Raw genomic sequence first — 16,564 nt, 5'->3', positions numbered from 1 at the left:
GACTTTGTCAAGGAAATATCAGCTTTACGGGGATATGAAGGAAATAGCTAAAGCTGTCTGATAAACTAGCACATAGTGATTTTGGCAGTCACATAGCTTGTGGTGGATTTGGAGCTTTGAGTCCCTGGTGCCATGTTGCATACTGTGCTTGCTCTTTCAAAAGGAGAATACATAGTTTGTCTGGGGATATGTTTGCCAGCTGCTAAGAGCCCTTATGTGGTAGGTAAGAACACTTTGGATCTGTTCTTCGTTACATTTTATTTGTACCCATGCTTTGAATTTGGGTGTACACTGTTAAAGTGTGGTGTGTGGTGTGTGTTTCTGACTTAGCAGTTAAAACTGACAGTAAATTGGTCTTGAGGGGTGAATCCATTAAAGTACATAGGAAATTTGTCAGCAATATACTGGTAACTTTATTAAGTTTTTGAAGTTTGCTTGTTTGTTTTTAAATTGTCATTTACACCAATCTCAATGATCACTGGATTATCTTCTGGAAGGAGAAAAGCTGTGTGTAGGTAGCTACCAACTTGTAGAGTTCATCTTATTACCAAATTCAGTGTGCCTTTTTTTTTCTTCTGCCAGAATATAAATAGATATGGTTTGTAGATCCCCCCCCCAAAAAAAAAAAACAAAACAAAAAACAACAAAAAACAAAACCAAGAGATTAACAGCATCATACATGCAATTCCTTCATCTTTCCACTCAATATTTTGTTTTTCTTTTTGGCCTTTGGGATATATATGTACAATTGTTTTGTTTTCTTGCTTGCTTCTTTTTCTCTCTTAATCTGTAGAGGTTAGCCACCTTTCCTGTTTGAAAACAGACATCGTATTTACCACAGTTCTATCTTATTAGCAGTTGTCGGTAATTTTTGATAACAGCAAAAAATCCACAGTTTTGTGCTAGAAGATTGAAGCATGCTAAAGGGTAAGGTAAACATACATATCTGTGACATCATTCTGCACTTTGTCCTGATGAAATGAAACAGTTCTGATAGGATGAACTCTTTGTCACCAATAGGCAAAGTGTATGGTAGTTTTGTCTGTTGAGAAAAGCATGATCTAACTATTATTCAGCTGGTTAGGGATTCTCAGAAATATTCAATAGAGTTTGTCTTTCAGTGTATTCCTTTGTTATCTCTTGAGAAGCCAGTTTTTTTTTATGCAAAAAGTTAATCGTCAGCTGAGAACTAGAAGGATGCTATCACATTCTGAGATTTGAGCTTAAGTAAATACGAAACAAATTTTCATGCAATAAAGAGTTTATTTAATCAAATGTGGGTAGCTTTATAAGCATTGTTTCAATTATATGATAAAATAGTGTCCTTGTTGTTCTGATTTTTAACATTTTACTGAAAATGAAAATAATTTGAAATTGACAACATAATGTAGTGGAGATCGAGCTCTGCATCATGATACCAATAATTCAATTTCCCCCAAAATTGTGATAAAGACCTTCTGGTTCTCAGCCAACAGCTAATGACATGCTTGTTTGCAGACAGTGGACATGAGTTTGTAGTGAGGGGTAACAATTTGTCACTTGGTCCTAAAATGTGCACCATCTTCACCCTACCACGCCTCATATCATCACCTTGGGCTGGATATTCTTGTTATGAGTGGACTCACCTTGAGTCATCTCTTCCCGGAACAAAGTTTGTTCCTCCCTGGAGATTGATGTAGAGTTCATCATCCGCTGAGCAGACCAGAAATATTCTGCCTTCTTGCAATAAGTCATACATTTCCTGCGGAAGATGTACCATTTTTTTTTTCTTTTGGTGGTGTGCGTGTGTGATTTTTTTTCCCCCCTCAATTTCCGCTGTGGAGAAAGCCACTAGAATGGGTAGTATGTGTGCACACTCAAAAAATTTTGTTTTATTGCAAAATGACATGTATATCTGATGAAAAATATTCATTGTAAATTCTCTCTTTAAATACATACATTGTACTTCTTGTTTGAGAAGATCATACAGGCTATGTTGTATTTTTTTTTTGCAAATTGTAGGACTCCACAAACATTTGCTATTTTGTTTTCTGTTCATGTGAACAGTAAGGTTGACAGTCGTATGGGATTTCAACAGATATCACATTCACAAGGTACACTCTGTAGTGCTTAAAGGGGATGGCTAGTAACCGATCAGTGGGAATCAGTGGGAATGCTGAGGGATGATTGTTCCAATCCTTGTGGGATTCATTTATGAGTACATTATATATCTACTGTTGTGTGAAAATTATTTGCTTCAGAACGGTCTCATATTCAAGTAATGTGCAGATTAATGCCCCGTCACTGACCAGGGACGCTTACCTGGAAACATTAAACTGCACATTACTTAAATATGAGACCATTCTGAAGCAAATAATTTTCACACAAGAATAGATATATAATGTACTCTTAGATGAATCCCATAAGGATTGGAACAATCATCCCTCAGCATTCCCACTGATTCCCACTGATCAGTTCTTGGCCATCCCCTTTAAGGTCTTGCGTTAACGTTGTTTGATAAGTCTATGACCTCTTCGTTTGGAAATCCCCCCCCAAAAAAAAAAACAAAAACAAAAACAAAAACAAAAAAAACAAATGGATTTTACTAACGTCATGTAATCTGAAGCCACAATTTGCGGTAGTCTGACCTTCAACAATAGCAAACCAAAATTTGTGATGTGGTAATGCCTCGTTACACCATGTAGAGTAGATTTATGACTTGTCAACATTTACTTCTGCTTTTAAAAGCAGCACAAGTATATATATCCAAGGTACACCATATCATCGTCAGATTAGATTCTTTATTCATTTTCATAAGTCACACATTGATCATTGGACGTCAGCATTGGGCCGAAGGTAACACCATCTTTGCCGCTCTGTGACTTTAGAAATGAACTTTGTTTATCTCAGCGTGCTACCAAAGTCCGGATTATTTGTTAACTGGCTGGATATATTGCGCTATCAGGCCTTGGGTACAGGATGTATTGGTGGCTGGTTGGGTTGGTTCCTCTCTGTGCTGATAGCAGCTTTAGAAGGCCAGTAAGGTTGTGGTATGACAGTAGCTGGTTCCTCTGCCTCAGCATCCAAAGTTCAGCTGGTTTTGGGACCAGGGAATTGTCCCATGACTAAGGCTTGTGTGTGATGTCAGATTGCACGTATTCTGAGCCAACTGATAAATAAATAGTTAGCACAGTGTCAGAGTGTACAGTCTTACATATCTGATACTTTGACAGGTGGATTGGATGTACCGTTTGGAACATTGACAAGTAATCGATAACAAGGAGGGAACCTGTGGCCCTGTCTGTGCCTTTCTTGCTGGAAATTGTAATTAGAGATTTTTACTTGGCATGCCTAAGCTCAACTCCGTCAGGTAAAGAATTAGGTGTTGATGAATTTCTTGTAAAGCAGCTGTTTGAGCCGACAGCTTTGGGGAAGATTGTAGGTTTAGATGGTTCAGTCATCACTTGCTATTGGTGGATAACAGTCGTGGTGACAGTGAGGCAAATTTCAGTGCTTGGTTGGTATAGAATTCAGAGTGATGATAACTTTGGGTATCCATGTACCACTTCTGCTGTGTCTTCTTACTTGTCATCACAAAGAAACATTTTAAGAAGATGATTTAAAATCAATGTGATGAAATTCAGTGGAATGTGGTATATTGCCTGTGAGTAAGACATTCATTACTGAATACTGAAATGTCAATGTGACTATTCACGCCGTATATTTAGCCTTACTCTCTCTCTCTCTCTCTCTCTCTCTCTCTCTCTGTTTTCAGTGAGGACACGGGAGTGTGGAAGGGAATAAACCCAATGGGAAAAATTGGATACTTCCAACGTGCTGATACGGTTGCTCTTGGCAACGCACAAATGGGGAAACTCAAACGTTGGCGGAGCGGACGTTCGTCTAAGACAGAAAACAGAAGAAGGTAAGAAGTGATAATCATTTGTTTTTGTTTTATTCTCTTTATGGAGTAAGTCATGCAAAGTTTTTTTGGTGTCAATTTGACTCACTGTTGGTCACACTTTTTGTTTTCTTTGCTGCCGTGTTCATGGGTTTTATATTGAACTTCACTCGGCATGAACTTTTGACAAGTTGTGTCCCGCACACTTGTAGTGACATTATCCAACCATCATTGGCTATTTATACTTGGCTTTCTCGTCCTGCATGGCTATCGCTTCATGTTCATTTTGGTTGGCCAACCTGTATGAGTATTTCCCATGTTATTCAGTGAAAGAAGTCTTGTTCTGTGAGATATGTCAATCAAATTGAAATGAAATTTGTTAGCATGAACATGGATGTAACTGGCATGCATTCATATTCTCAGATACACTTTGAAACTTAAATTAATAAGTGCTTTAAGTAATGTGGTCTTTGAAGAGAGAGAGAAGAAAAAAATAAAAAATGCTTCAATCTTTCTTTCAATTCAAAAGGCATAGGCATGTCAGTGAGATCATCTGATAATTTGGTCTTTTGAAGTCAAGCTTCCCAACTCATGTGACACCCAGCAGAAATCTGACTTTTTGACCTGTTCCATGTGGAGTTTGCATTACAGGAAAAGATATTAGGGAGTGCTCCCCTCCCTCCCACCCCCACTGTGCACTTCAAAATTATATATCTTTTTGGATTAAAAGTTGAAACCGAAACATTCCAGGGATAATTTAGTTTGCCAAAGTCTGATTTTGTTACAAAAGGCCTTGCTTGGGTGAAAACGCTGCAAAACTTACTAAGTGAGACTCTGGCAGTGAAGCAAATGTTTGAATTAAAGTTACCAATCTTTCCTGGTTTCACAATCTTCCTTACATTTCACACCAAAGCTGATTCTTGTTTTGCCATTCTTGACAGGCAGAACAAAATTGTAATTTTTCCCTTTTTGATAAGTAATGATTCAAATTACATTTGTAGGTCAGCCACCATTCTTTTATGTGTCAATCAAAGAGTCAATTTATGGGCATTGTTCTATGAATACTGGAATATCTAGATACTTTGGTAAAGTGGACATCTTTAGGTTTCCAAAAGTACATGAATTACATAGCTGTAAATGCCACTGCTTTCTCACGCAATAAAGTAACATTTAGAGTAGCTTTAGAGGTTGGGAATGTGACATCACACAAATAGTGATTCAAATAATAAATCAGAAGGAAGATATTTGCTGAAAATTTATACAATAATCCCATTCTTCGTTGCATTTCCCTCACGCATGGTCTTTGGAAACATCATTATGTGTTTGTGTTTTGTAATTCAGTGATACAGGATTTCAGTGAATATTAATTTGGAATCTTAACATTTATGCCTGCACCCCTGGGGGTGCCAGAGACATAATGCTTTTTTTTTTTTTTTGGGGGGGGGGGTCAGTTTGTCTGTCTGTTTATCTGTACACCCCAGGGGCCCGTTTCATATAATTTGTTATCAGTGACAACTGCTACATTTCTATGACAAATTTTCTCTCAGCCAATCAGATGCAAGGATTTCAGTAGCTTGTCACATCTATGACAACTTGTCACTGATGACAAGTTTTATGAAACGGGCCCCAGGTCTTGTTCATACAGCATTAAAAAAAAAAATCCTCTTTAGGCAGACTTTGTGATGCGAAGATGGCTTGATAAGATTTTTGACAAAATCCCACAAGGTTAAAGATGAAAGGTCACTAAACTCTGGTGTAAAATATCATTTTCAAGCCCTGACTAATGCTCTGAATGCCCAAGGGTAATTTGGTTTAGATAAAAATACAGGAATTAGTGGACAATGAAATGAAATTATAGGGTGAAATGTCAAGGTGAAAAAGTCACTGAATTTTGCTTTTGTAGCCATAACTTGAGCTAGAAAAAACAAGTAGTAGGCCTAATGCAACTTTGTCAGGGTGGAAATCAAATGGAAAATGTTTTTGTGATGTGAAGGGGGTTTATGGTCAGTACAGCTGGTCAAAGGTGAAGATAATTAATTGAAGCTAAAATGAAAGGGAAAGGCAATAATGAAAGTGGAAGACAGTAATTGCGTGAGAAGGCAGTGACATCCTAGTGACATTGCTCTGCAGTCCAATTGCTCTAGTTCTACTCCAAGTTGAGATGATTCATCCTCAGGTTCATGTCTCATAAGTGTCATCCTCTCTTTTTTTACCTACCATACATAAATGTTAAAGCAACATTTAGAGTTACTGGGGTTTGAATCTTTCACCCATGATTCACTGTGGATGTGGTTTGCGGTCGGTGGCAACAAATTATGCTTGTTATGTGAAGTGCAAGATTAGAGTTTCAAGTTTCAATCCAAGTCTTGAGTACATGGAAGGCACCAGTGGAAACACACTTTCCTTTGCTCTGAATTGTGTTCACACTACATGCAGTGCGTACAAATTTAATGTTCTCTTCTGCTGCACTGAGCAATGTTTGCATTTCTCTTCTTGCTTAATGTAGTTTCCAAATTTGGAATAACATCCCCATGTGAAAGCCTCACTTATAAATTGTTGTTTTTACTTTAAAGCAAGCATCTCTGGCTCAAATTAGGCAATAGCAGAAAAGCTAAGGGAGCTTTAATATTAGTTTCATCATGGCTGGGATGTCCGGGAGCTAATCACATACCAGAAAGCATTGTTGGAGTAGCAGGTTTTTCTGCTTGTATATTTTTTAAGAATCAGAAGAAAAAAAAGACCTCAGGTTGGACAAAATGTTAGTCTGGTCTCTCATTTTTTTTATTTTTTTTTGGACAGATGTCATGAGCTATCTGTTGGAATAGGGAGATATTTCCATATTTTCCATATTTTGTTATATGCTTATTTGGAAGTTGGTATCATATTTAACCATGTAATGGCCACAAAATGGAAGGCCCATGTAATAGGCAAACAGAAATTTGCATAGTTTGACTGGCGGGGTATTTGGTGCAGAATCACTATAAAGATTCCTATGCCAAAGTGATAATTTAAAATTGACAAGGCCAACACCATATACTACATGCATTCATACCTATGTACTCACACCATCTTGTTTTAATACTCCACATGCATTTTAATATTTGATTTCATTGGGTTTGGCTTAAAGTATGATTTATCCATCGAACCATTTTCAGCATTCTATACGCATCCCAGAGACCTAAGAGACAGAGGTAAGACATGGATTGAAATGAAGAAAAAATAACCACTCCAGGCTTGCTGACAAATTAACTAGAATCCCAACTTTTATTTTATCATTACTTCACCACATTATAAGACACACACAAAAAAGAGTCATTTTCTGAATCACAGATCTCTTTTCTAGAAACCTCACAAGAATGCTTCTTCACAGCATGCAGTTTGTGTGGAACCTGGAAAATTAATGAATTATTTCCTATAATGTATTCTCTATATACATTCTAATTTCACAAAGGTACTTTCTTTTTCCACCGCATCTTGTGTATGAGCACTCTATGCATTTTGTGTACAGTTTTGCATTGTGTGTTTCATTCAATGGAGCTTGGGCACTGTTGTGTGTTCTTTGCATGCTCCTAGCTCTTCTCTCTGGTAAAATTCCAGCTTTGTGACTGCACTGGACTGTCAAAGCACTGTCTACATTTATTTGATTTTAATTGATTTTAATTTGTTTTCCTCTTTTATACTTCTGCCATTCACAAAAAACAAGAAGAAAAGCATACATTTATTCAATTCGCTTCTCTTTTGTTATTTTTTTTTGTTGTTGTGTGTAGCACTATTTTCCATTTGGTATTTGCTCAATTTGGATTGGAATCTCGCTTCCCATCACGTGTGCCTGTGTTTGTTTGATCAACCTCCTTGGTTTGATTTTCATGCTTTTTTAGACTCTTACTGAATTTTATTCACCATTGACTGCATTACGTTTTGTAAGTCTTTACTCAAAGTATCAAACATTTTAATGTTTTGCAGTGCCACAATTCTCTTTTGCATTCATGAGCAAGAATGTTACTAAAAGATGGTAGGCTTCTTAATTACAAAAATTATGTGTTTCTCTGGCATTTGTTTCATTGTTAAGAGCTGTTCTAGTTGTATTACCTCTGTGGACTTCCAAAAGATTTTTTTCTTCACTTTTTTTTTGTTTTCAATTTGAGATGTAAATTGCATGTTGCAATAGATGACAAGTAGTTTTCTTTCAAGCAATTGTTCATGCCTGCTATCACATGAAAGGTGAAAGTACAGTTTGTACCCTGGTGATATGGGTGAGCCAAAAACACCATCATCCAGGGTCCTGCCTCTCCCACCTCTCCCCTTCCCTAGCCCACTGAGTCTTCCTTCAGTGCTGGTCACACACCAAAAATAACAATGGGATTTGTTTTGATATTCAGTACAGTATAAACCCATATGTATGCTTCAATGCTTGGGTATTTGGAGTCAGATAATTCTGGTGCACACTTGGTAGGGGAGTTACCACAATTCTGTTAACCCGTTGAAAACTAGCCCCCCCCCCCCCCCCCCCCCCCCCCCCCAATACTCTGGCAGGTGTCTATGGGAAATGCATGTTGTTGTAGCAAACTCAGCTCGTCGTCGATGGGTTAATGTAGACACCAATACGTCAGTAACTCTTTAAAGACCAAATCCATAAACATTTCTAGCTGGAGTCTATGGAAAGCCATTGCTATATATGCAAACATGAATCTGTCTCTAACCCATTGAGGACGAGACCCGAGTGTACTCTAAGGAAGGTGTGTATGGGAAATGCGTGTTGTAGCAAAATCAGTCCGTCCTCAACGGGTTAAAGGGTCAAGTTAATACCCTTCCATGTTAAGTGCAGTGTGACGTGTTCATGTGTTTCATGTTACAACAGGTATCAAAGACCTGAAAGAGATCGTTATATGAGAAGTCATGTGATCTACCTACAGGAAGCTTGATTATGGCCTAAATTTGTGGCAGGAATGAAAAAAAAAACCCAACAACCTTCAGAGGGAGTTAATGTCTAATTGTCAACATGCATGACAATTTCACTAAATGTTGGACTAATGCTGTTCATGAATCTTGTTATGACACAAACATGAAAGTATATGAAATGGTGGAGGGCCAAATGTACAGTTATGTATCTCTTCATTATACATGTAGTTTATCAACCTGCTGGAAAATGTCTCAGTTATGATAGCCTTCCTATCCAATCATATCCTTGCTTCCATTGCATGTGGGAAGACCAAATGATATCTTCTCTCTTATTGGTTCTTGCCTAATCTAACTGACTATTTTCTGGGACAAGGTATGGAGGATAACATGTGCATATTATCATTAATGTTATGAAGGACAAGCTTGTTAATGGGGACCACAGCAAACACAGTACTCAGTGCATGGCACTGGTGTGTGGATTCTAATGAACTGAACAGTAGAGGGAGCTGTTGTGAAGTGTTGAATTATCCTGTCAAACATACAAAGATTGTGACTCTGGATTGCTCTTCTTTTTTGTTTGTTTTGTATTCTGTTGCATTTCATTTCTGACTTTCTTGTTTGTTTGTCTTTAGCTCCATATTTTGCTTATTTTCATGAAATGGCTTTCCTTTAATATGTTGCAGTATGTGTTGATATCTTAGTAGGAATATCAAAGTAAGTATCAGATCTATATAATGCTCATCTTGTTTGGGGTTTAAATAGCAAGAGTGAGTGTGGAAAGACTGTAATAGGAAGGTTGATAGTTTGTATGATTTTACAAGTGTGGCACCCAAGCAAAGGTGCATCATGTTTTGTGTGTATAAATATGTACAGTATATGGCTGCTCATGCATTCATGTCATTGTAACACTGAGATGAATGTAGTAAGTCTTGCTAGATGATCTCCACTCTTGGAAGACTGGTCATTCTAACTGACCATTGGAATGACCATTGGTCAACTCATTGAGGAGCCAAAATGGTGTCACTGTAAAGTCCAGACACTTCTCTCTTTAAGTTGACTAATAAATCTGACAGTGCTGTTTGCACTACCCCCTCCCTTTCTCCTTTCCTATTCAGGCTCTCTCCTTGTTCCACTCTCTAGTCTCCCTAGCACCTGTTAATTAGTAACAGGATCTAGAATCCGTTGATTAACTTTTTAGCAGCCAGACTCCAGACCATCTGCTGGTGTATTTATTTCTAGAAACTATTCCAGTGTCTCCACCACTGTGATGAAATATAGACCTGGGTTGTGAATCATTCACATGGTCAGACATGCTGTTATATTTGGTAAACGGCCTCAATTCTTTCGGTACCAGAGACTGTTGGGCAGTGTATACAGTGGACTGTATCAGGGTTAGTGATAAGGTTAGAGTAAAGATTAGGGTTAGGGTTAGGTTTTGGTATAGGGTAAGGATTAGGTTCAGGATTAGGATTAGGGTCAGGGGTCGCACTTAATTTTTTTTTTTAACTAGCCAGGCGGACTACTTAGAATCAATTCTGACACTGAAGCAATATTTTGGCTAGCCAGACGGACTAGTAACTTCAGAATTTTATGATTTTTAGCTAGTCCGACGTGATTTTGGGTGGCCAATGGCCAGCGGACCATCGCTAATTTCGAACCCTGAGGGTAAGGGTCAGGGGAAGGGTCCGGGGTAATTGCCCAGGGGATAATTGCCCTAGACCTGTTATGGACTTCACTTTGCCAATCAGCACTCATGGCATGCAAAGTGCTAATTCTAATCTTACAGACACTATCAACCAGCAAGTAAATAAAATTTGTGGCTTATAACATACATGTCAGTTCTACATGTACACCTGATTAACCTGTTAAAGACCAGTCCCGAGAATACTCGGGCAGGTGTCTATAGGAAATGCATGTTACAGCAAAATCAGTCCGTCCTCAACAGGTTAATATCACAGAGGATATGCCAGTTTTGTATTCTATCACCTGATTCATTTGAATGATGGACCTTGTGATGTGTATCTATATCAAGCTGTTTGGTGTCCCTGTTTACAGGAAAATTATCTTTAGCTGGAGGGAAAAATAGAAAAAGAAAGAAAATGGGGCCTCATACATGCAAGAGTGAATAAATTGTGCGTAGGTATAACAATATAGCGTGAGCCAAACAACCTTGGCATGGGTGGGTGGTCAGGTACTATCAGTAATGTCCTCATCTGGTCCACCTTTCATTAATATCTAATACAACCGTCAGAATGTCGTTCTGTCTCACTGATTAGTATACAGACCAGTTGGTGATATATTAATAGATTTTCGGGGCGTATGTGGCCGCCTGAACTTGAAACCAGATCTCTGTTGGGAGACACGCAATATGAAGCGATCTGTCATTGGCATGAGGAACGGGGAGGTAATTAATTTTGGCATCTGCAAGTCATCATGTAGATTTCCACTGACGGACAGACAGACAGACAGACAGACAGACAGACAGACAGACAGACATACTTCTGTGAGAGTAAGAGAAATGGACAGAATCAAGGACAAGGTGGAAAAATGATTGAGAATAGACGAGAGCAATAGGAGTCATAGAGACAGACAGATGTGAGACAGTAATCAGTAACCTGTAACAGAAAGAGATAAAATGATAATCAGAAGCTTTTTTTTTTTTTTAACAGTCTGACAGTCTGGAAATGCTACATGTTTTGTACATCACTAAAATGTATAGCAAAAAGAAAGGTTTGTTCAGGTCAGGTGCAGAAAGACATTGATACTCATGTCAAAGGAAAATGGTTGTTAACAAGTAATTTGAAGAAAAACAGTATAGCACAAAGACATTTTGACAATAAGCAGCCATGGAGAATTTTTCTGTGAAGGAGATATTTTCTGTGAAAGAGGAGAAGAGGAAGAATAAACGATGTAGAGTGGAGTATGAATAATCTTGACTTGTGTCGACTTGGCTAACTAACCATAAAGTCTGGTGGAAATGAATCATTATCTTCACCTGGTGAGTTTTACCTCTACCTGCGTAAGAGAGAAGAGAGAGAGAGAAAAAAAAAAGGGAGTGAGAGAGACGGAGAGGGAGAGATATTAAAGAGATCTGGGCCCCGTTTTATCAAAAGATAAAATCGATTTTAAATTTTCTTATCACACAGTCTGCCATAACGTACAGTTGAAATCAACTACAATCAATTTTAGCTCTTCATAAGACAGGGCCCTGGCCAGCTTTTGTTCAAAATTTATAGTCAGTGTCGCATGATTCCAGGATGAAACACATATTTTGTGTTTGATAAGAATCCTTCAATAATATCTCTTTTAAATCGTTAGAATATTAAGCAAAATTTGTTCATTTTTGTTCCTTCTTTTGTACCTGACTTGAGGTAAAAGTGTTCAATGCTATCTGATGATTATCAAAGAGAAAAGATAAATTTGCAGAGTTTTTGATGATGGTAAGAAAACCCAAGGATGTCTTCAAGGAGGCACTGACCTCCATGTCATCAGGGGATGTGATGCCATCACGGTTCATTACCTAGCAACCGTCTCTCCCTTTCACCCAGGATGACATATGGTGATGAGGTCTGTTGAGATTAATAGCACTCCTTTAAAGGTGACAGCTCCCTACATGTTAAAGACATTATTCACCATATGCAGATGAAACAGAAACCCAACTTTTGTGCTTCAAAATATTTCTAAAATGTTAGTTAGGGATAGAAACAACCAATGTAAAAGTGTATAAAATCAGTAGTTGTAATCAATGTTAGGTAATATTGTTGATTATACAAGATGTGAACAATAGTTATAATAAAATTGTTTCTAGAATAAACCGTCTACAGTTATGGTTTATTGAGAAAAATGGTGACATCTCCTTATATTCTAGGCTTTATTGCAAAATTTTTATATGGTAGGATGTTTTGTGATACAACTGACCTACACATAATGCTTTAAATGTGATAATTCAAACATTTTTTAAATCACTGTCCCAGGGGTTAACAGGACCTTTAAGTTATTGCCTTGGTGTGCTTTTTGCCAGTGTCCATGAATTTAGTCTTACAAGCAGAATAAGGGAAGGCCCACATTGCTATACTATATCACCGATCTCTCGTCCTAATAAACCTTACCAGATGTTCATCTAGTCCCATTTTGTCTTTTTATTTGTTGCTAAGTGTTAATACCTACATGTATGCTGCTGACCATATCTATGTCAGATCAGTAGATGGCATTGGATAAAAGTCAGTTATTATTGTATACAAAAAGGAAAAGAAAAAGGTTTGTTTTCATTAATTTTCCCATGGATCTTTTTGTTTGTTTAAGTGCATAACCAACTTTCATTTGTAGGAAAATCAATTTTTATTGGAAATAATACTTTAGAGGCATAAACTGTATGTTTATTTCCTTTGTAATATGAGTTGAAATGTAGCCCATGTCTATTGAGTCTCAATTGCAAATTTTGTTGCTTGTCATCGTTTGCATGTTTAGTGCACGTTGAGAGGTGCATTGGTAGGGGATGTTATAAACAGGAAGTCAGGCTGTTTTCAATATTTTATATCTGCGAAGGATTCATTTTCATGAACTTCCTGTGATAAAGCCATCGTGTGCCATCTTATGATAGCATATTTGATACTAAAAGATTTTGATCCTCTTTCAAGGGAATTTCCAAAAAAGGAAGAGTTTAGATTTAATTCCATGGCTGTCTGCTATATGGGTGTGGCAATTGGATGTCCATTCGTAAATTTCTGAGCATTTCTCAAATCATGATTGTGCAGAAAGATTAGTGGTCGTAGAAAGCACACTTATACAGCTCATCATTTATTGTAGTTTCATCACTTTCAGTAATATTCATGTAGTGGCAGAAAAATGATCCTGAATTTGTTGGACAATGAATTTAGAATTTTCAATGTTTGTCTTGATTTCTTTGATTTTTTTTTCATTCAGCTGTCTTTTCAATTTCTGCAACAAAATATTTCTTAAACTCATTTTGTCCACCCGATGACCACACTCTTTATGTTATTTTGAGGAAAGATATAGATGGGAAACTATGCAAATTGGCAACAGTCTAAACCTACTGCATGCCTGTCTGCTGTCTTCTATTTCTTTACATCTTTGTGTGACCCCCAACGTAGGTGGATGCTTCTCATTTTGTGTGTGTGGGTGAAGTAGATGACGGCACGTACCACCTCACTTGCATGTCTGTGCATTCTTGCATCTTCCAAATGAAGTTTTCCTTGAAGGAGCGATTATGTCCAATATGCTCACATAATGTATTTTATCTTGATTTCTCTTCCACTCACTCAACCCTCATCTTGTCCTGAAACACTTCCCCATTGATATTTTCTCTTTTTTCTGTTTTTGTTCATTCACTTTCACCATCTTGATTTTTCTTGTCTACTTTGATTGATTTTTTATCATACACAATTCCATCATTTTCTTTTTCCTCATTTGAATTATTTTCTTACCTTGCTTGAATCCCCAAATTTCTTTCATTGCCATTGCATTATTCCCCCCCCCCCCCATTTCTTACACCCAATGTCTACTCCCTCTTTTCTTCTATTCTTTTCATCCCCTTCAAACCACGCATAATCTTGATACTATCTTATCCCTGCCAAACTGTGGACGTGTGCAATCATGCTTGTGTACATGGCTGTAATGGTACACACTGTCTCGTTATTGGTGTTGGCGTCCATCGTCCATCGGTGGCGGGTGCGTCCAATCACGATATCTCGTTAATTCGGGCATGGCCGTCTGGCGACCTCACTACATCATCTCTACCACCGCCACTCGTCTCCTGCACTCCGTGCTGGTTGCCTTCGTTGCTGGTTGCCGCACGCCGCACACTGTGTGTAAACGTGTGACTCTCTGTGATATCTTCTCTCATCCTTTGTCTGTGCCGATGTCTTGAATTGCTTCCACCTCTAGTTGGCATGGGTACGTACAGCTGTAGCTATAGCCGTCCAAAGTGTTTGTCTGTCCATCCGTGTGTCTCCGTCTCTGTGGCTGTTTATTTTGTCTTTTTGTTTCCCTTGACTCTGTTCATTATGACACCTCCATGAATTTTTTTTCATTTTTTTAATTTTTTTAGATTTTCCCCTCATACCCCAGGTTTATAGTGTCCTTAGTTTTCTGTTTGTTATGTGAACGTGTTTGGTGACTACGTCAATATCTGTGTATTCCGATTATTAAATGAGAATGTACATGTATTCAAGCTTTGTCAAAGGTAGCTGATGTGCTGTGTATAGTATATTACCTGGTCTTTGTGTTTTATCAATGCTTTTTCTTGATGCTGCATGTTAAACGCTAAAAGGACTTGTGCAGCCAAAACTCTTGCTACTATTTTACTCACAAATTTTCGCGCAATGCTTTAATTCTACATTGTATCATATTTCTTTTCCATTTTTCCGACTTTCAAGTTATTTTGGAATCGAGTGATAATGTTTTTGATGAATAATATGTCAATATATGCTACCGGTATAATGATCCTGAATTACTTTTTCTGAAGCATATATCAGTGAGTGTATAACCTAATGTTTCACCTGGACACTGCTCTGCCGTGTTTAACATGTACCATGATGATGATGATGATGACGATGATGACGATGATGACGATGATGACGATGATGACGATGATGATGATGATGATGATGATGATAATGATGAACAGCCTTTCTTACAATGTATATAGCTTCATTTGTCTGTGAACACTCAAAAGAACTCGGCTCCCACAATGTGTCACACATTCTTCACAATTGATGGAAGCATTGGATGTCATACATTCAGTCATGTATTAATGCAGTGTGTTTTGAATGTGAAAGTTCCACAAGTCATGAGCCAGCGAGGTAAACTAAAGACATATTTCATTTTATTTCATATTCAGTAAGAGAGCAGTTGGTGATGATGATATAGATTGAGAAATAAATGAAGAAGATATCACTGTATTATTGAGTGAGGATTAGATATTATGGTATCTTCTTTAAAACAAGAACGAAGTGATGTAGGAGACCATATAAAAATGTATAATTAAGAAAACATATAGGCTATTAAATCAAAAGGTTGCTTCTCTAATGATATGATTTGAAGGGTTAATCTTTATCACTCTTTGGAATTCATTACCCCTTACAGTATTAAAGGACTTTGTCTTCCCTTGATTTTTTCAAGAAGGCGCTGTAAACCTATGCTTGTAAATTCATGTTATGTCAAGCACATAGAGAATTAAAGGGAAGATAAACCCCAAGAGCAATGTGGATTGAGTGAAAGAAGCAACAATAGTAGAACACATCAGTGAAAGTTTGAAGAAAATCGGACAATCGATGCTAAAGTTATGAATTTTTAAAGTTTTGGTGTTGGAACCGCTGGATGAGGAGACTACTAGAGATTATGAGGTATGAGTGGACAACAATACCAATAAAATATAAAGAAAATTCTAAAAAAATCAATTTTTCATGAAAATTACAAATTCCATCAACTTAATATTGACATATGTTAAGGGTAGCAATTATTCCCTCTGGTTTCTGAAAGCGGTTGGTCCATTGCTCTTTCATAATTCTAGAAAAGTGAATTTTTGTTGAATTTCCTTTATATTTTCTTTGTATTGTTGTCCACTCATACGTCATAACCTCTAGTAGTCTCCTCATCCAGCAGTTCCAACATAAAAACTTTAAAAATTCATAACTTTTGCATCGATTGTCCGATTTTCTTCAAACTTTCACTGATGTGTTCTACTAATGCTGCTGCTTTCACTCAATCCACATTGCTCTTGGGGTTTATCTTCCCTTTAATGATACTGTATGCATTGTTATATTA

General features: G+C 37.5%; 1 protein-coding gene across 1 annotated transcript in view; it reads left to right on the top strand.

The window, feature by feature from the left end:
* The window catches only part of LOC139735978 (uncharacterized), a 211,915-nt gene that overhangs the window by 158,033 nt on the left and 37,318 nt on the right, over positions 1-16,564 (top strand). Inside the window, exons 10-11 of the mRNA XM_071646733.1 lie at positions 3,755-3,904; positions 7,036-7,071. Coding sequence (XP_071502834.1) covers positions 3,755-3,904; positions 7,036-7,071 — 186 coding nt within the window. The remainder of the gene's footprint in view (positions 1-3,754; positions 3,905-7,035; positions 7,072-16,564) is intronic.

The sequence above is a fragment of the Diadema antillarum genome, unplaced genomic scaffold, assembly GCF_040938485.1.
Source record: "Diadema antillarum isolate AM-2024a unplaced genomic scaffold, OU_Dant_1.0 seq00000616_RagTag, whole genome shotgun sequence".
Taxonomy (NCBI): Eukaryota; Metazoa; Echinodermata; class Echinoidea; order Diadematoida; family Diadematidae; genus Diadema; species Diadema antillarum.
Note: the sequence above shows the minus strand (reverse complement) of the source record. Positions and strands in the feature narration are given on the sequence as shown.